This window comes from Barbus barbus (assembly GCF_936440315.1).
Source record: "Barbus barbus genome assembly, chromosome: 9".
Lineage (NCBI taxonomy): Eukaryota > Metazoa > Chordata > Actinopteri > Cypriniformes > Cyprinidae > Barbus > Barbus barbus.
The window spans coordinates 31,267,802-31,288,353 of NC_136737.1; the positions used below are offsets into that span (position 1 = coordinate 31,267,802).

At 37.7% G+C, this 20,552-nt stretch overlaps 1 protein-coding gene and 1 pseudogene across 3 annotated transcripts in view; one reads left to right on the forward strand and one right to left on the reverse strand.

Annotated features, from left to right (window-relative positions):
- LOC306874670 (serine/threonine-protein kinase MARK1-like) overlaps positions 1–13,911 on the forward strand; it is a 45,704-nt gene extending 31,793 nt beyond the window's left edge. The window contains exons 14-18 of one of the 2 annotated variants that reach the window (XM_079424876.1): positions 526–623; positions 1,008–1,172; positions 3,596–3,853; positions 8,874–8,918; positions 11,554–13,911. In XM_079424876.1, the coding sequence (XP_079281002.1) occupies positions 526–623; positions 1,008–1,172; positions 3,596–3,853; positions 8,874–8,918; positions 11,554–11,896 (909 nt within the window). In that variant the 3' untranslated portion in view covers positions 11,897–13,911. The remainder of the gene's footprint in view (positions 1–525; positions 624–1,007; positions 1,173–3,595; positions 3,854–8,873; positions 8,919–11,553) is intronic. The other variant, XM_079424877.1, reaches the window with a different exon arrangement.
- Positions 13,912–14,810: 899 nt separating this feature from the next.
- LOC306875295 (creatine kinase B-type-like) lies at positions 14,811–19,774 on the reverse strand (annotated as a pseudogene). Its single transcript has 9 exons — positions 19,741–19,774; positions 19,509–19,555; positions 18,095–18,319; positions 16,707–16,841; positions 16,270–16,382; positions 16,053–16,209; positions 15,851–15,974; positions 15,509–15,698; positions 14,811–14,971 (listed from the first exon to the last, which is right to left on the reverse strand). The product of its transcript is annotated as a creatine kinase B-type-like (transcript).
- Between the last annotated feature and the right edge of the window lie 778 nt (positions 19,775–20,552).

The following is a 20,552-nucleotide window of genomic DNA, read 5'->3' on the forward strand; positions in this document are numbered from 1 at the left end:
GTTGGGTTTTAGCCTAAATTAGTTTTTAATTCCTATTCTTTTCTAAATACTGTTAAATTGAAAGGATTTGTTGTGGAGTGAGGGGAACTAAAATAGCCTAGCTATGTTTACAGTGTTTATTATAATGTTTGTAAACATTTCACGTCGGCGTTATGCCTATTTCTGAATGAAATAATAAAATGTGAGTAATACGCGACTTATGTTTTTTCTCTAAAAAAAACCCAATTTTATTTTATACACGTAGCGTATTTTAACCATGGAGCAAACCTTTTAAAATTGTAATAAATTACTGAATAAAATAAATGACTTTTTAAACCGGTTAACTGATTGTATTAATCGGTCAAAATTCTTGCGGCCGGTTAACGGTTAAAATGGGCATCCCTACATCGAACAAGGTTTCTGTGCATGATGAATTTTTAGGATATGAATACAAAAAACACATATGAAAATGTTGAACTCCATGTGCAAGGACCTTAACAGCAGATCACACACTCTGTCTGTAATCGTGTGTGTTGATGTGAACAGAACAGCGCTGCTGGTGGAATGACGAGGAGAAATACGTACGTTTGTGAGCGATCCAGTACAGACCGGTGCTCAGCCATACCCAACGGCAAAGACAGCAGGTGAGCAGACTCAGACATATTAACCTGATATTGACCTCTTCACATAAAGATTAGCGCGACAAAAACACATGATCCAAGATCTGATCTCTTATTGGTCCGTGTTCATTCCAGAGCAGATGTGGAAACCATTACCTAACAAACAAGTACAAACGAAAAGAAGGGCATTTCACACACTGCTCTCTCTTTACATAAATTTTAAATGCCTAAGAATTAAATGACATCTGAACACATTTATAATGGTTTTTTTTTAATATGTGTTATTCAGTTATTCTACATGTTTAAATGTGATATAAAAATAATTACATTTGAAATAAGTATGAAAGTTACTGATGGATCATGCTCATTTTTCTGATTTGTCTGTTTCTGGTTGTCTTTCTGTCTCAGTTTGACGGAGATGTCCACCTCTGCGACTGGATCTTCCTCCGTGTCTCCAGGAGCGTCCTCCGCGCTGGCGTCCACTCGACCGCGGCATGTGAAGTCCATGTCTGCCTCAGGCCACCCCACCAAGTCTCCGCTGCCGCCCATCGAGGACAACGCTGAATTCAAGGGGTGAAGACATGCACTCTTTCGTATTTCAGAGACAGTGGTATTTTAGCATTGTTCAAATACTATTATAGGGTTGTTTTGTCTCATTATTTCCCTCAATACTTACAAGACACATGTACATATCATGTCTGTAACAACACTTACAATGTACAAAAAAGAAAACGAAACAAACAACCAAACAAACAGTAGGGACTAGCGTATGCTAGCACAAAGCAACATCAGGTTAATACTGTATGCACTTTGGAAGTTAGATTTAATAATCCATTGCTAACAATAACAACCACAGCATTAAGGGGACTATTATAGGCTTTGTTAATATTTTAAATTAGTTTTTTTATATTTTCTGTTTTAGTTTTGTGTTTGTCAATATTTTTATTTGTCTTTCTAGTTTTTTCATTAATTTTAATCATTTCTATAATAAATTGAATAAGATTATATTTTGATTTTAGTTACCAAGTAAAACTAAATGAAAATGAGAAACATTGCCTTGGCAAGTAGCTTTTCTTTTCTTTTTTCAAGTATAAAAAAAAAATGTTTTATATATTTTATTTTATTTCATGTTTATTTTATTTTTTGTTTGTTCGCTTATTCCTTTAAATTATTTTTAAGGAATTTAATTATTTTGGTTCTGATTCTATTGTACATAAGTCTTGTTCCTTAATGAATACATGTCATATAAATTATTTTAATCCTATATATATATATATATATATATATATATATATATATATATATATATATATATATATATATATATATATATATATATATATATATATATATATATATATATATATATATATATATATATATAATGACTAATCCTATGTATGTATATGAGTGTGTGTGCGCATGTTTATGTGGTTTGAGGACACAAATTTGTATAATGACATGGGTAATATATGAGACAAAACTACAGAATGTCACATTTTATTATTAGCCGTTTCAACACATACATGTTTTACCAAATAAAAGAACAACACTTTTAGAGTTCATATCACTCATTGATGTGAGCATAAGTATTGGGACAGTTGAACATAAGGCAGATATAAAAGATTAAAAGCTATTATTTAGTTGCAGATCCCTTGCACACAATCACAGCAGTGAGTCTGTGACCCATAGACATCACCAGACTCTTGCTCTCATCCTTTGAAATACTTTTCCCAGCCTTTAATGCAGCCAATCCCAATTGTTGCTTGTTTTGGGGAGTTTCTGCCTTTACTCTCCTCTTCAGCTGGTGAAATTCATGTTCAATCAGATTTAAATCTGGAGATTGACTTGGGCAATCTAAGACTTTCCATTTCTTTGCTCTTATAAATTCCTTGACTGAACTGGCAGGGTGTTTTGGGTCATTGTCCTGATGCAATATGAAGCACTTCCCAATGAATCTGGTGGCATTTTCTTGAATATTGGTAGGCAAGATGGTTTTGCACCCTTCCTAATTCATTCTGCTACTGTCATCATACATTAAGTCATCAGTAAAGTTGAGAGGACCTGTTCCAGAGACAGCCATGCATGCCCATGCCATGACACCACCTCCACCATGCTTTACAGATGAGGCTGTATGCTTGGGATCATTGCAGTTCCCTTTTTTCTCCACATTTTTGCTTTCCCATCACTTAGATAAAGGCTCATCTTTGTCTCATCGGTCCATAAACACAGTTACAAACTCTTCTGGCTCATCTTTGTGCTTTATAACAAACTCTAATCTTGCCTTTCTATTTTTGGTGCTGGTGAGGTTTGCATCTTGCTGTGTAGCATCTGTAATTCTGTGTCAAAGTGTCCTGAGGACAGTAGATTGTCAGAGCATCACCCCAGCTTTCTGGAAGTTGTTGCTGATTTTACAGACACGTCTTTTAGGGTTCATTTTCACAGCTTTTATGATTTGTCTGTCATCAACTACTGTTGTTTTCTCAGCCGATCAGGTAGTTGTTGGTTGCTGGTGTCGCTGGTGGTTTCCAAACTCTTGATTTCTCCATGCCCTTTGTTTTTGCTAGAGCTCTAACTGACTTCCTCTTTCTCTCAAAGTCAGCTCCCTCATCTTCATCCTGGTTTGTGTGTATCATCATCGAATGCAAGATTCAGAATACAGAAGTAATGGATATAACTGATACGACACATTCCCTGCTTTTAATATCTGAAGAATGAATGCAACAGGACACAGCTGATCACTTAGAAAGACCTGAGAGGCAACTGCTCCAATACTTATGCTCACATCAGATAGAGGGAGGAACTCTAAAAGTGCTGAACTTCTTAGCTGCTAAAACATCTAATGAAACGGCTAATAATAAAATGTGACATTCTGTAGTTTTGTCTCATATTCATCTTTTAATCATATTTGTAAATGTCTTGACTCCACAGCCAACAGAGCAATTTTGTCTTTACTCTTCCAATACTTATTATAATCTCTGTTTATCTGTCTGCAGCTCTAGCTCCAGGGCTCCATCCACGTCTCCGTCAGCTCACAGCATCAGCAGTATGACTCCGGATCGGACACGTTTTCCTCGAGGCACCTCCAGCCGTAGCACCTTCCACGGGGCGCAGCTCAGAGACCGCCGCAGCGCCACATACAACGGCCCTCCTGCGTCGCCCACGCTGTCCCACGACACAGGTGCTCTCGCCCAGGCCCGCAGGGGAACCTCGTCCGGATTCATCAGCAAGCTCACCTCCAAGTTTGGGCGGAGGTCAGTCTCTAGATCCGTCTCTGCACTGCTGCCCACATGTATCCTGAATGTGCATTAGCTTTAGTCTCCTGAGGTTTGTATGGAAGTCAGGTCAGGATTCAGCAGAATGGCCTGCAGTACTGTAAACGGTCAAAGCTTGGAAAAACTCAAACACAGGTTAATTAAAAGTGTCTCATTCTAACCAAGACTGCATTTATTTGATCAAAAATAGAGTAAAAAGACAAATACTGTAAAATATTCCTATTATAGTTATCTATATTATTTTTAATAATGGTTCTTGTTGTTGTTATCAATGTTGAAAACTGTTTTGCTGCTTTTGTAGAAACTGTGATGCATTTTTATTTTTTTTCAGAATGATTTGATGAATAGAAAGATTCAAAAGAAGAGCATAGACAGTCAAACCAAAACTTATTCAGACACCTTCAACATTTCTCACATTACATCAGTTTATTCGCTATAGTTTAGAAAATGGTAATAAAATATGACAAGAACTCAAGAGATAAACTGCGTCAGAACAAATGAATCTTGATAATGTCAGATAACTTTGATAGAAAGGTAACTCTGTTGAATAGCTGTAAGAACACATCACCAAACAATGCTTCATTTTGTTCAATCTGACGTGTAAAAGGTCGCATTAGCAATTAAAAAAAACACACTTGAGCAAAACGTGGTCATGTCAAAGTGTCTGAGTAATTTTGGTCCCGAATTTGTATCAGTTTTACTGGTGGTCCACAGTATGAAGAATTTGTGGGTGTAATATGTCACAGTTTACTTTATTTTGCTATCCTCACTTACATAAATGAACCATAGTGTCCTGCACCCACTAGTAAAAAACAATTATCAAAAATTATATCTGGTGTCTGAATAATTTTTAGTTTTGTAATATTTTGAATGTCTTTTATTGTCAATTTTGAGCAGTTTAATGTGTCTTTGCTGGATAAAAGTAATAATCTCTTATTAATTTCTCTTTTAAAAATCTTACCCAAAACTTTTGAATGGTAGTGTATCGCAGTTTCAGCAAAAATCACGAATAAAATAAAACTTTTTAACATTAAAAACAGAAACACTTTTTATTTGATTATCACTGTATTTTTGATCAAATAAGTGTGGCTTTGATGCGCAAGAGACTCATTTCAAACATCTTACTGCCCCCAAAACTTTGTTGTGTATCAGTTTACAAGTTATACGTTTCATGTATTGTTTTATAGTGTTTTTTAGAATTCAAATTCAAATTTCTCATTTAAGTTAGAAGTATTTTAATACTTTAAATTGCATCACCTTGAGGCACCCTTGGAAGTTTGCTGAAGGCCGCTAGTGGACCCCAGCCCCCTGATTGATTTAGCACTGTTTACAAACCATTAGCACAGGAATCTCTCTTTAACAGCTGAAGCGGTGTGTGTGTGTGTGTGTGTGTGTGTGTGTGTGGAAGCGAGAGAGCCTCTCACACACACGCACACGCTCAGTGCTGAGCCTGCATTGACTCTGGAAGGACACTGTGTAAAGTGTGCTGATCAGGCAGCTGGCTGCATCTGAAATCAGATGCCATGTGTTAACATCACTCTCAGACCTGCCCCCTACTGTCTGTTTGCAGTTGCATTTGGTGACGCCAATGCAGGAATTACACATTTTAAAGCAATGGTTCACAAAAAATGAAAATTTGCTGAAAATGTCTTCACCCTCTGGCCATCCAAGATGTAGATGAGTTTGTTTCTTCATTAGATTTGGAGAAATGTAGCATTACATGCTCCACAGTGAATGGGTGCCGTCAGAGTCCAAACAGCTGATAAAAACATCACAGTAATCCACACCACTCCAGTCCATCAGTTGACGTCTATTACAAACACATGCAATTACAATTTTAGTGCAATCAACAAATATGTGGGTGGATTTTGATGAGAGACAACAGGAGATGGACTTTTTCACTGGAAGAAGCGTTATTATGGATTATGGACTTTTGGTCAGAAGCGACAATTTAAAGTTAAAATATCTTTAATGACTGATTTCTTTTCGTACGAACACACCTTTTGTCTTCACGAGATGTTAACTGATGGACTGGAGTGGTGTGGATTATTGTGATGTTTTTCTCAGCTGTTTGGACTCTCATTCTGACGGCACCCATTCACTGCAGAGCATCTTTTGCTGAGACACTGATGTAATGCTACATTTCTCCAAATCTGAGGAAGAAACAAACTCATGGCCTGATCTGGGATGTCCTGATTGTGAGTAAATTTCAGTAAATTTATGTTTTTAGGTGAACTGTCAAGTTTTTAATAAATCCATAGTGTATTTATAGATAAATAAATCTCCCATAATACATGTATGGCCATTTTCACTTTCGTTCATGTGTTCTTCAGATTTCATGGCTGAACTAAAGGTCTGGTGTCCTGGCTTTGAACATGCTGTGTTTGTTTGTTTGTGTTGTAGAACTCTGTCTTTCAGAGCGGCCAGGTAGGGGATGATAGTTTGACATATTTCCCGTACATATGGAAACGTGTCCTCACACACCCTTCTCCTCAGAAATAGACTCCTGTCGCCCCGTGTGTTTCTTACTAATGATCTGTGCATCCGTCACCTCTGTCAATGTTTGCACGGCCTGCAGACTGACTTCCTCCTGATGATGATGACACTTCCCCCACCTGTGTGTCCTCAGACTTTACCTGTGGAGACTGCTCGTGATTAGCTGTAGTCTGGTTCAATCTGGTCTGTAGTGGTCCTGTATCCGTTCCCCTTCCTCCATTAGGAATGAATCTCTGTGGTCAGAAGAAGCCACTGTCCTCCACCAATCAAAATCACATTTTAAGGCAGTTTTTGATTATGCAGCCAGAATGATGAAATAAAGGAATAAGAGGCCGTTCCTTACAGTGATTTTACTATGGTTAAGAGATGTTCACAGGTGCACATGAAGCAGTCCCCAGAACTGTGGTAAAATCACTGTAACAGTGAATGGTTTTTAAAAAAATGCAATATGATGAAACCATCAACAGCAGTAATGTATTGGTGTGTTCACATCAAGGACAATAACTGTAAAGGTAAAGTTGTAATAATTGTCAGAGAATAATGATGTCTACACTACATCTATAATGATAACCACAGAGAAACAATGTCATTAGAATCATTTTCAGGGAGTTTTTATGCATTTTTTTCCCCCCACAAACCAGTTCAGCGCAAACCTCGTCTTCAGCTGATTCTAAAGTTTATTGGCAGTGTTATTCACAGTGCGGATTGCCAACAAAACACTGAAACAAATACTAACCCCTAACCTTAAAGGGATAGTTCACCCCAAAATGAAAATTCTGTCATTAATTACTCTTCATGTCGTTCCAAAACCGTAATACCTTCGTTCATCTTCAGAACACAAATTAAGGTATTTTTGATGAAATCTGAGAGCTCTCTGACCCTCCATAGACAGCAATGCAACTGTAATGTTCCCAGGTCCAGAACATAGCAAGAACATTGGTAAAACAGTCCATGTAACATCAGTGGCTCAACTTCAATTTTACGAAGCTACGAGAATACTTTTTGTGCGCAAAGAAAACAAAAATAACAATTTATTCAACAATTTTTCTCCCCAAGTTAGTCAAAAATCTAAAATATCTTAATTTGTGTTCCAAAGATGAATGAGGTCTTGCGGGTCTGGAACGACATGAGGATGAGTAATTAATGACAGAATTTTCAATTTTGGGTGAACTAACCCTTTAAAGGTAGGGTAGGCGATTTTGGAGAGGTCAGCATTGAAAACATAAGATCCCACCCTCCCTGCATAATCACTCTCCAAAGCCACGCCTCCTAAAAACACATGACTACGCACAAGCATATCAGAGGCTAACCAGCGAGATTGAATGCAATGCTGTCAGATTACCTCGGGTCTCATTCACCGGTGACAACATTACAGTACAGAGTGCTTAATATTACAATAACGCCGTCCATTCTCGCTTGGTCTGCAATAGCACAATGAATGTGCTGTTGACGTATCATGTCTGTGCAAACAGGGTTGCAAATACACACGATGATGCATACATACATTGGCCGGTAGGACAGTCTATAGTAGTATTTTTTGGTCCTATGCCTTCCAAAGATGATATAAATATATTTAGACCACTTAACTTCTTGATTGCTATTGGGATGTGAAGAGACTTTTGAACCAAATCACTCACTCTACCTTTCACCTAAACCTCAGTGTAGAATTGGTAGGACATCCTGGTAGATAGCATTACTGTTTGCCGAGATCAGAATTCGAAGGCTGCATCCCTGAAGGACACAGACTTTGAAGGCTGTGAAGGTCGGACCGACCGTTAATATATGGGCTGATCTAGGATTGATTTTGTTAACGGTGACAGCTGCAGTTGATGAGTGGCAGTAATGTTTATACTGGACTTTTTTTGAAGGTGATATTCAACAGTCCTAAAACTAAACGGGGTTCACAACCTGTCTAAATATGTTCACCTTGGTCCATTTCTGTGCAAAATAATGGGTTTAAACCGTCTATAAAATCACATCTCGGTAGGAGTTCAACATAAAACAGCTTTAAAGGTTGTTTTATCTTACATATGTGGATTTGTATCGTTAGACGGCATTCGTCGCACCACTGTGACGCAATCTTTCCTCTAAAGGTGCACTCTCTGAATTGGGACTAAGCTATTGAGTTGGCCAGTGAAATCGGCTGTGGGTGGGTTTTGCACTGAACTGGTTTGGGGAAAAATTTCACTTTTTTTTTCAAGCGGCCAATTGATTAAACTTAAACATCCCATCAAAGTCCACCAGACTTAAAGGCACTCAAGCATTTAAAACGGCAAAAACATAACTGTGTCGCACTTATAATATACAGCACGTTATCATTTGTGAACGCTAATACGGTTATCGTTATAGTTAACCATTCTTGGTGTGAATAGGACTAAACCATAGGCAGTTTACGATTGCCTAGAAACTGTTGTCTTGTTCCTGTTAGAAATGCAGACTTGTACTAATCTATAGAGCTTAGCTGTCCACTGTTTTCTCAATATGACCTCTGATATTTCCCAAGGGTGCCCAGTGAAGGAGAGGCCCGCGGTCGGGCGTACAGTTTGAGGTGAGGTTTTTATAGATCCTCTGTCTTATGTGACATTGTTGCTTGTGGGGTATTTGTTGTTGCCCCTTCAGATCAGTCGACAAGAGTCTGTGTTCATTTAAATGGTTCAGATAACCAATGTACAGTATTTGTGTGAGATTTCTGATCGTTTGGTGTAATTTGCATGTTTTCTAATCATTGAGAGTCGTCTTCTGTCTCTCTAACACAGATTTCAACCCTCTAACGTCTAAACAAGCTTCGCAGTCCGTTTAAAATAGGATGCACTGATACTGAAATATCTTGACTCAAATAAGCAAAAACAGACATCCAACATCATCCCGCAGATGTCTAATAGCAACACACTTTACTATATACAATATATATATTGTGAGTCTAATGTAGTGTTTTGTTTTAGATTTATTGGCCGCAATTTTTTATTTTTTTTTATGCACCTTATTGGTTTTGTAAGGTTGCTCCAAAAAAGGCCCATTTACACCCAAATCACTAAATATTCAGATGCCTATAACAATATATTTGCATCCACACAATGGACGGTAATATTCAGTTTATTTTAAGCGCACAGTGCAGTTATGCTGTCTGGTGATTTTAAATGCTGAACCTCTCTCATTCAAGTAGATTCTAATTGACTTTGTTTTTTACAAAAAAAAATCACTCTTGAAAGCGTTTCGACAATATTGCTCCTTTGTGTCGTTATCAGTATATATTTGTGAGGAGGACTTTGCTATTAATAGAAAATGTAATTCTTTTTAACTTTATAGGTATAATTGTCGTGTTTTGTGTGAGCGGCCCTTAAAAGTCTGTTCACACTAACAGTGATCATAACGATAACTATAGCGCATACACCAACATGCAATTAAATTTATTTTAAGTGCGCAATCAGAGGCGGACAGTAGTGAAGTGTCTGTTATCTAAACGAAAACACCAATAAAGAACACTTACATTACAACATTCTAAAGCATAATATGAAACGTAGTGCAGTAAAAAGTACAATATTAAGTAATACTTGAATAAAAGAAAGTACTAGACTTCTAATGTAATCAAGTAAAAGTAAAAGAAAGTACTGCATTTTTACTGTTCTCAAGTATTAAAGAAAAAACAACAACTTTTGTTTATGAAATGTAGTGCAGTAAAAGTTTTCCAAACAAAAACACTGATAAAGTACAGTTACTTTTTAAATTTACTTGAGAAAAGTAAAAATACTTGACTACTGTCCACCTCTCGCGCACTGCAGTTTTGTCGTCTGCCAACTTTAAAGGATGAATTCTGATTGGCTGTCAAGGTTTTCTTCGGTTCATCAGCTAGAAAAATTGTTCTGAAAGCAATTTCAACGATATTGTTCTATTTAGTCGTTATCATTATAGCTGTAGTGTGGACATCGCTATTCTCACAGAATTAGAGCGATTATTAAAACATTGTAGTAATTATTATATTTGATGTGAATCGCCCTTAAAGATCTTTTCACGCTGATAATATTAATCACAATACTAACTAAATTAGCGTACAAGCCAATGTTTGATCAAATTGTTTATTACGTGAACACTTAAAGATATTCAGCGCTTACTGTGCCAAAACTTCAAAGATAATTGGCTGTCATTTGTTTTAATTGCTCATCAGTTGGAAAAATTGCTCTGAAAGTGATTTCAACAGTATCGTTCATCTGTGTCGCTGCCACTATACGGTGGATATAGGATATAGTGTCGATTTCACTTCACATTAAACGATTATTAAAAATGTATGGTTATCGTCCTTGGTGTGAACAGCCGTTAAAGACCTGTTCGCAACTGTAATGATAACTATAACAATACTAGAGTGTCTGTAAGTGTCTTTACACTAATTCCGCCCACCAATGTGTGATTGGAGTAGTCAACATTACGAAAGACAATTATCAGACCGCTCCAGTGGCGTAGCTGCTATTGCGTGTGCCGTGGTCTTTTTGACGTGATCGACCAGAGTTCAAGTCCACCTTCTGCCAAACTGTTGTTTTTTTTTTGTTTTTTGTTTTTCTCTTTTTTTCAAATCTCATATCACTTCGGAAAGGCATTTATTTTAAATAAAAAATAACTAAATAATCGAAAAGTTGAAAATTATGTATCGGTTAGGGTAGGTGTAGGTCTAGATTTAATGTCCCGATAAGGTGGCATCCATTTAATAATTTGAATTAAAATTATAATTTACAATCAATATGTTATTATTTCCTACTGTTTTATAATGTACTACAATACTGAGGTGCAGATGATTGCCACTATTTGTAATAAGTAGTATAAATAGCAGAAAATCCTGCTATTTTAACAGTGTAAATGGCATCTATCGCTGCAAATAGCCGCCGCAAATAACAATAACTTTATTAGTGCGTAAATCAATGCTCTCTAATGTGGTGTTCATTATAAGTGCCCATTGCAGTTGTAAATGTTCTTTTAAGTTGTGTGGAAAATAATCTCTCTAAAGGTGATTCCAGTGATTGCTCCTCTGTCGTTATCAGTATAGCTGTAGTACTATTCTCATATAATTAGGGTGATTATTAACTTTACCTCTGTTGCTTTTGTCCTTAGTGGAAACAGCCTTAACTCAGACTCCTATTTCTAATCTGTGATGAGCATCAATCTGACATTCTGAACGCTTCTGTGTTTGTCGTCAGGAGCGGATCTGGAGAACCCAAGGAGGAAGGCCGTGACTCGAAGCCCAGATCGCTGCGTTTCACCTGGAGCATGAAGACCACCTCGTCCATGGAGCCGGGAGACATGATGAGAGAAATCCGCAAGGTGCTGGACGCCAACAACTGCGACTACGAGCAGCGCGAGCGCTTCTTGCTCTTCTGCGTGCACGGCGACGCGCGGCAGGACAGTCTCGTCCAATGGGAGATGGAGGTGTGCAAACTGCCCCGCCTGTCTCTCAACGGCGTGCGCTTCAAACGCATATCGGGGACGTCCATCGCCTTCAAGAACATCGCTTCCAAAATTGCCAATGAGCTCAAGCTGTAAGCAAAGGGTTGGGAAAAAATACACAACTATAGGGAACACTAAAAAAGGAATCTCACCAGGAAGTTTGAGCACCATTTTGAGTTACTGCTTCTGTAAGCTACTGCTGTAATGTGTAGTGGAGAAAAAATATGAATGCGAAAAGAGAAAAAACGCCCTAGCCTGATCTTCATGACCTCTTGCATATACACCTGGTTAAATCCACCATCTTGCAATAATATCGAAACCCTTTCAGGGTCGGCAGGACAGAGATCTGTCGCGCGAATGATCGTAACAGACTTAAAACCGACTTTTCCACATGTACAGTTCAAATCTAGAATGTTTTTGTTGTATTGAATTGATGATAGAGTTGTATAATACAAGACTTTCAGCCTACTTATGTTGTATAGTCACTATTGAGCTCTGTACAGAAATATTATGTTCAATGTGTCATACTTGTTTAGTTGCTTTCTTTCTTCATTGGTTTTTTTAGATTTTGAGACCACTCCGTTTTAACTGTTTTATAACTTATCAACATTTGTTTTTAAAGGGACAGTTGATCCAACAATGGACGTTCTGTCATTTTCATGTGGTCTCAAGCCTGTATGATGTTATTTTTCATGGAATTAGTCGTAAAAAGCTGCACAATTCTTCAAAATGTTCTAAGCGCCAAAAATGATAAAACACCATAATAATAATCCACACAATTGCAACTTCTGTGCAATAGCCATACGTTACACTTTGTGTAACAATTCAAAATCTAAGTTGTTAATCACTGAAAATCTGCATTTAAAAAAATAAACAACAGCATACATGAGGGCAAGTAAATAATGACAGAAGTTTAATTTTGGATGAATTATCCTTTTAATTCAGAGTGAGGATTAGAATGTGATCATAACATCAGAATTAACGAGTGTTTTGTAGAGCAGGCAGTGTGTTTCCCAGATGCAGGTTTGGATGTACAAATCAGCTAGACATTAGTAAACGAACATCAACATTATCATTCCATACAGAACATACACTGATACTGAGATCATGGCGCTGTAGTGCAGAAATCCTGCGGTGTGTTTGGCGCAGGAGTGGCCAGTTCAGCAACACTGAGCCGAGTGTTTTCCTTCGAAATCGAGAGACGAGAAAAGCTTCAACTGTAAAGGCCCTTGCACACAGAGTCCGAAATTTTCGAATGCGTTTTTTTTTCCCGTATTCGTCATCCTATCGAAAATGCTTGTTGTGGATGCGAAAACGCAGAAAATCGAACCTGATTCCAATTTTATGACGGACGAAAGTTTCGATGGCAGCGTGTAAACGTGATTGACACAAGGTCGTATTTATTTTTTTACGTGCAAAAAATTCGGACAATTTCGGACTCGGTGTGCAATGACCTTAACATTTATTTATTAAGCCATTTTATGCCTTCCTGTTTTATTAACTTTCCAGAGAATGCATGACTTTTTTTTTTTTTTTTTTTTTTAAACCGTTAATTGTTTTGTAATAAGTGGTGATGATGAAGAGATGGGTTACGGCCACTCGTACTGGTACTTTCTACTAGTTTTGTACTGAAGTATCGAAGGTTAAATGTGCAATGCTGTCTATGTTGTATTACTGTTATGCTGACTAAAGAGGTTGTGACTGCACACTTTTAAGGGAAGATGAGGTCAAGTTTGCGTAGTTTGAGAAAAAGGATTCGTGACTAAAAATCTTAAAGGGTAAAGCTGTGATTAAGGTTCAGAGAGGCATTGAATGTTCGAATGTCAACTGTGATGCTCCATTTTGTGACGGTACATTTCCAGTTTTTATTTTAGGTTTTTTTTTTTTTTTAAGGCTGTTTGGATGAAACCGTTTGGATGTGAAGCAAGCTGAAGGCTGAGGATCTCCGAAAAATGCAATTAAACTCTTCAACACATTTCATCCTTCCACACACTCTTCCCATTTATTCTCTGGACATAGTACTGTACATTTCTGCGGAAAAATCCCTTGGGCCACTGTGGTTCAGTCCCACTGGAGCACATTAAAGCTTACTTGAAATGAGTCTTTGAACTAAAATGTCTTGTCCTTTTTTGAAGTATACCGCATACCTCATTGTAATCTATACATCATGTATTTTTCTTGTTCTTGATAACCAACTGAAAAACGAACATTGTGGTCTTGTTTTGCAGATGATCATATATACAGGTAGTAAATATATACTGTGAAATGAGTCTGTAAACGCAAATGCAGCTAAAATATGTAGTTTTCATGTCAATGCATTGCTTAGGTCGTATTTCAGACCCAGGAAAAAAAAAGAAAGATAAGTTGCGTCTTAAAGAAAATTAAGCCTATTTTAAGACTATTACAACTCTGTATTGTGACATTTTCATGAAAATGTGTGTGTAATGGCTTCGTGAGAAGACTGTAATGGGCGTAAAATAGGTGTTAACTATGTCTTTATGTAGAATAGGGTGAAATACAATCTAGACATTTCTTCATGAGAATTCAATAAACAACTAGCATCAACATTTTATAAACATCAAGAAAACTTGCAGTCCCTTTTTCATCATAGTTTTGATCAACAGAAGACTTTTCTCCAGTGCAGGGGTGCCAACCCTGTTCCTGGCGATCGACTGTCCTGCAAAGTTTAGCTCCAGTGTTTGATTAGAGTTGGAGCTAAATTTTGCAGGACAGTCGATCGCCAGGAACAGGGTTGGGCACAGGGTTTCTCAAACCTGTCCTGGGGACCCCCAGCCGCCACATATTTTGTATGCCTCTCTCATAGGCCACACCCAGTTCAAGTCTTGCCGACTCTACTGATGAGCTGATGAGTTGAATCAGGTGTGTTAAATGAGGGAGACATACAAAATATGCTGTGGCTGGGGGTCCCCAGGACAGGTTTGAGAACCACTGCTCTAGAGCGACGTTATTTCAGTTCTCAATAAAAACAAAAAGCCTCCTGATGGCCGCTTCACTTCTGAGCAGGTACCAGGTCATCTATGCCACCGTTGTTTTCCAGTCTTTTCTCCATTCGGATGAGAAGTTTGACCCCATCCACTACTAGCTGGGTCAGCTCCACTTCATTAAAACCAATGGTCTGCAGGTTGCTGATTTTGTAGATGCCAGGACAGCCTGCACATTAACTGCAAATAATGCGGCATTGAGTTTGTTCAGAGTAGCAACTAAATGAAGTTAGTTTCCTTTGATGAACAAAAGGAAATAGAGAAAATATAGCAGTGGCAGCTACAATATAATTTATGCGTGACCAATTAAAATGTTCTTTGTGTCATCTTTTTCAGGATTTAATTTAGCAATCTTGGTGTGAAGATCATCTGAGCAGAATTTAGTTAATGTTGTGTTAAATTTGAAGTAGGAATAGCAAAAAATTATAAGTTTTAATGAAACGTTATTAGATATGTCAAAATTTGGACTTGGCACTAGAAAATATTAGAGACACCCTAAAACGCCTCACTGGCATTCAGAAATAATTTCCTGTGGCCTAATGGGAAGTCATTTTTACCTATTGGTTTTTGAATCCCTTCTAATCTATATATTAGAAGGTGAAAAATGTATGTATATTTGGATGCAGCCTAATTACATTTTTTATGTTAAACTGTGGCTGATATCCTGCATGATTTTACACTACAGATCCTCTGAGTTTTGCCATACCAGTTGCTTCCATCTGAAGTCGTAGTCTGTCCAGGATGTCATCCAGGCGTTTGTTCTCGGCGAGATGCAGCAGTTTCACTGTGACACTTGCCTTCAGGCCTGTGCCAACCTCTGCAGGTGAGCTGACCACCCAGCCCAAGTGAGGCTTCCAGATAAATGGATGTCTCAGTTTCTTATATAGTGTCTCCATCTTTAAAAACATTTTAGATTGTTAGTGTGTGCTGAATAGACCATATATAGTATATATTTATGGCATGCCTCAGGGTTCAATAATAAGACCTTTTTTCTTCTCGCTGAAAACATATCAATATTATATTGTATGAGGTAGTCAGTCAAAATAACCTTCAGCACATTGATGCAGATCGTTTTAAATGCCTCTTGTAAGCAGGCATCACTTCTGTAAGACACCAGTTTCAGATGGTCTTCCATGTTCACCCAAATAGCCAGGGTCCCGTCCTCACTTAACCTAATTGCAAGGCAAAAACATACTGTAACTGGCTCTGATGCAAGCATATACAGCCATAAATTATGAACTCTAACCAACCACAGGGCCCTTGCATCGGGCCAGTCACGAGCCACACCAATCTTTATCAAAGACAATGTTGGAGAGTCCATCACAACCCTGCGGTCTTCACTCTCGTGGCTGAGTTCATCTATGGAGAAACGCTTTCCAGACAGATCCTCACCCAGCTGCTCTAAAACTATGAAACAAGTTATATTAGCAGCATAAAATATATCCATCTTAGACTGAACTGCAGTACCTGTTTTGGCCAGTGTGAGGAGCTGTCTGCGCTCTCCTCTGCTGCAGTGTGGGGAAGCAGAAATCTTCAATGCTGAATCTGATAGCATATGCTTGATCGAAGTCATCACCACCCTACACACATTTTACACATCTATACCACAGATTTTGCACTATTCTACAGATCCCTTGACTATATTACAATCACAAACTTTACACTGAGAGGAAAATGAGAGACTAAATGAAGTTATATCAGGTTTTTCCAAAAGATAAAATGTAACACTCAGAAATGGAGCTATAAAACTGATGATCTTAAACTCACGTTTGGTTGCATATTTTAGTGTGGTTTAAAATCATCTGAAAATCTTGAGATGTGAAATTGAGTCTAACATGTCCATTTGGTCTCCATTTAATCTCATTTTTTAGATGAGGTGTTGTCATTAGATATTTTTTTCTTACCTTCAGGTTGTCATAATTGAAGTCGCTCTCTTGAACAGTGTCAGTGCTGACCTTGTAGCCATGGTAAGACTCGATAATACGGTCAAAGAAGTCACAGAACAGGATATATGACTGAGCATCCCCTGCTAAACACCACTGCTTTTGGTCTTGGGGACTGACCTGTCAGACTAGAACTAAAATATAACATCATGGACAGGGTTTACGAACACAAATATGATTCATATTTGTTTATGGTTCACATCTCATTCCTTAGAAAGGTGTGGCTCTAAACTGAAAGTTCACCCAGCCAAAAGTTAATTCACAACCTTTTCTTTCTCAGACTTGGTATGGTAAAAAATGCATAACTTAAAAACAGGTTGTCAACCTTTCCCTCCCAGGGACCACCAACCCAGATTATTAAATAAAAATACATATAAAAATGTTAATAATACAATTGATTAAATAAAAATATAATTAATAACTTTTTTAAACATAATTAAAATATCAGATGATGGACCCCCAGGGGTCCACAGATACATAGAAACTTTGACCTGATATTCAAATGAGTCTCTTCTGATGTGTGCTTTCTGTGAGTGAGAGTGTGTGTGTGTACTTGTTTTTGCTACATTGTGGGGACCGAGGAAGTCTATGGAAAGTCCCCACAATTCACAGAAACAAACGTGTGTGTGTGTGGTCCTGGTAACCCTACATTATGGGGACAAAATGTCCCCACAAAGATGCCAATATCCGAAATCCTTTTCCCTGTGGGGGACATGTTTTGGTCTCCATGAGGAAACAGGTTTATAAATCATACAAAATGAAGTTTTTTGAAAATCTACAAATACGGAAAGTTTTCTGTAAGGGGTAGGTTTAGGTGTAGGGCGACAGAAAATACAGTTTGTACGGTATAAAAACCATTACGCCTATAATAAATACATAAAACATGGAAACCCAACGTGTGTGTGTGTGTGTGTGTGTGTGGATTAGTCAATTTTGTAACCAAATTCCCCCAGAGGGAAAGTAAAACTTGAAACCTGAATAAATGCAGTCTCTTGGAAAAATTTTTTTTAAATGATACTTGCATATAATATTAATGAAATAAAAGGCCACTTAAGATTGCATTTTTAGCATATGCTAATGTGTAGGCCTGCTTATTTTTCAGAAGGGTTCCCATGAGGAAAATGATTTAATAAACATTAACGATGTCTTCAGATATATTAGCTGTATTCCCCTCTTTGAGGGCAGTGGGTGTACATTCATTCAGAGAAGGGATAGTTTCTCTGCAGTCTGCAGCCGTGCAACTGTAACTGTTCACTGGAGATTATGACTCATTCTATAAATTACTTCATACTGCCAAATACACACACACACACACACATACACTCACTCACACACACTCACTCACACACACACACACACACACAAAATAACTCACCCGGGTCCTCAATTCCGGGGCGTATGATATCATCAAAAATGACCCCGCTTTCAGTTGCCCGGTTGAACTGTCGCGTGTACATGTACAGGCTGGGGATCCAGCCCATCAGGGTGTAGTTTCTGTCCAGGTTTGGGAACTCGTCTTTAGGGGAGCTTGTCTTCAGATTGAACCTGCTCATTGGGTCACGGGGGAGTAAACTCTGGGCAAAAGACAACCGACAGATACCCAGCCTTGATAGCAATTTGACATCAAATATTAGTCAAGACTTGATCAAGATTCTGTAACATCATTTTAAATTCAGTTCGGATGACAGTTTCTTCCAGTGGTAATTGGGTGAAAATAGGAAGTTAATCCCACACTGAAACTAGTTTAATGTACAGTGCCTTGCAAAAGTATTCATACTCCATTTTTTTTTTTCACATTTTATGGACATCGGGTTCGGGTAATAAGTGAGTCGGGTAGATTCGGGTCGGGTACGGATTTTAGGACCCGAGAAGACCTCTAATATGAATGCTCCAGAGCTAAATTTCAACTGTCCCAGATAAGGGTATGAGTACTTATGCAATGGAAGTTTTTAATTTAAGTTTTATATTTTTAATACATTTGCAAAGATTTTACTTTACCATTATAGTGTATGGAGTGTAGATTGATGTGGAAAAGCAGTGACATCAAACGTAAAAATAAATTAAGGGGTATGAATACTTTTGCAAGGCACTGTATATATATATAGGTCAGTATGTTTCATGCTCAATTTACATCAAATCCATATCATGTTTTTGACGTCAGTTTGATTTGCGACCTGTTTTTTCATTTCAATTTTGATGTCAGTAATATAATAATGAATTATCTTTTGAAGACTTATCTTTTCGGTGCAGTCGGAGTTATTTTTGTTAGACTCCATACTGGAAAAACTTTTTAATTATCATCAAATTATAATATAGTAAATATGTGAACCAGTGTTATTTTAGTGTCAGATAAGATACCATGAGATACCATTACAGTTAAAGTTTTAGTAATTTTGTTTTGTCATTTTTTTAAAGTACATCTATGTAGTTTTATTTATTCATGTATTATTTAGGTTTTAGTTATTGTAGTACATTAAGTTAAAATACATTAAGAGAAACAAGTTTTTTAAAATGCTTTTTTATTTTAGTATTTAATGTGAACAGTGCTCCTCTTTTGAACCAAACTACGTCTCAAACTTGCCAAGAATGGTCAAGGATGTATAGCGAGAGGACGTGGTTGTGGCGATCCATCCGAGATCACTGAACAATGCAACTGCCTGGCAGCACTCTTTTTTTTCTTTTTCCGTTCACAAGCAGAGAAGAGTACGGGACTTTCCACTAGCTGGGTGTAAATGGGTTTGGTGTATTTGTGAAGGGGAATACCTCCAGCACAGGCCTGTATTTTGACTCCTTTGGGTGCTCAGTAGGTGCTGAAACAGAAATCAGACATGAGATGTGAAGTCTCACATACCTCTACACTAACGCCACACAAAATTTACATTTTGTGTTAGTGGTTTTAATCTAAATGAGTGGTTAAAGGACCAACAGGTTCTGAAGTTCGGTCCATCTCCGCCACATGCAATGGCATTTCATGCATCCAAAATGTGGCACTTACGCTTAATCATCCACATTTTTTCTCGTTTCCACATCTTGAGCTTTCTTTTGTTTGTTTGTTTTTTTCCTGAAAACGCTTGCACACAGACACACTCCAGCCGACAACAGCTAGACGTAGCTGTGGACGATATCTATGAATAGCCAGAGGGCCTGATCGTCATATGAGCGGCTATTGTCCCATCATTCACCACACAAAGCACGAGCGCCCATGCCGGTGTCATGTTGCCTGTCTGTAATAATGGAGCTATTTATACGCTTGTGTCAGTGCCATACTTCACGTTGAAACACTTGCAGTGTCTGTACATTACTGGGGACAAAACCAGGGGTTTTTAATTTGGTTCGATTTGTGGGATTTTACATTGGAAATAGATCTGGAGATGACATGCTTTGAAGGAAAATGCATGGGTGTTAATGTGGTCTAAGTGTGAATTATGATCTTTCGAAATGCGCTTGCTTTTCATTTAATCACCACAACTGCAAACATTACAGGTGTCACTTTACTGATAAAAATAAATGTAAAATAAAAATATCATTTTGGCCAAAATGATTAGAACACTAGTATTTTCAGCAGCTAAAAAATGGTTTTGCTGTAATATCAGTTTACATTTCTAAACATTCATTTAGCCATTAATTGTAATAATCCAGTGAGATTTTTGACTGTCAACAGCCAGTGCTCCATGCAGAGATCTATCTTGTATTTAGCACGTTGATATGCAGTTTCAACAGTGTTTAGCTTACGGTCCATTGAACTAACTTTAAAATAAAAGCAACTTCTGTAAAGTTTAAAAATATCAGAGCCAGTTTTTAGGGTGG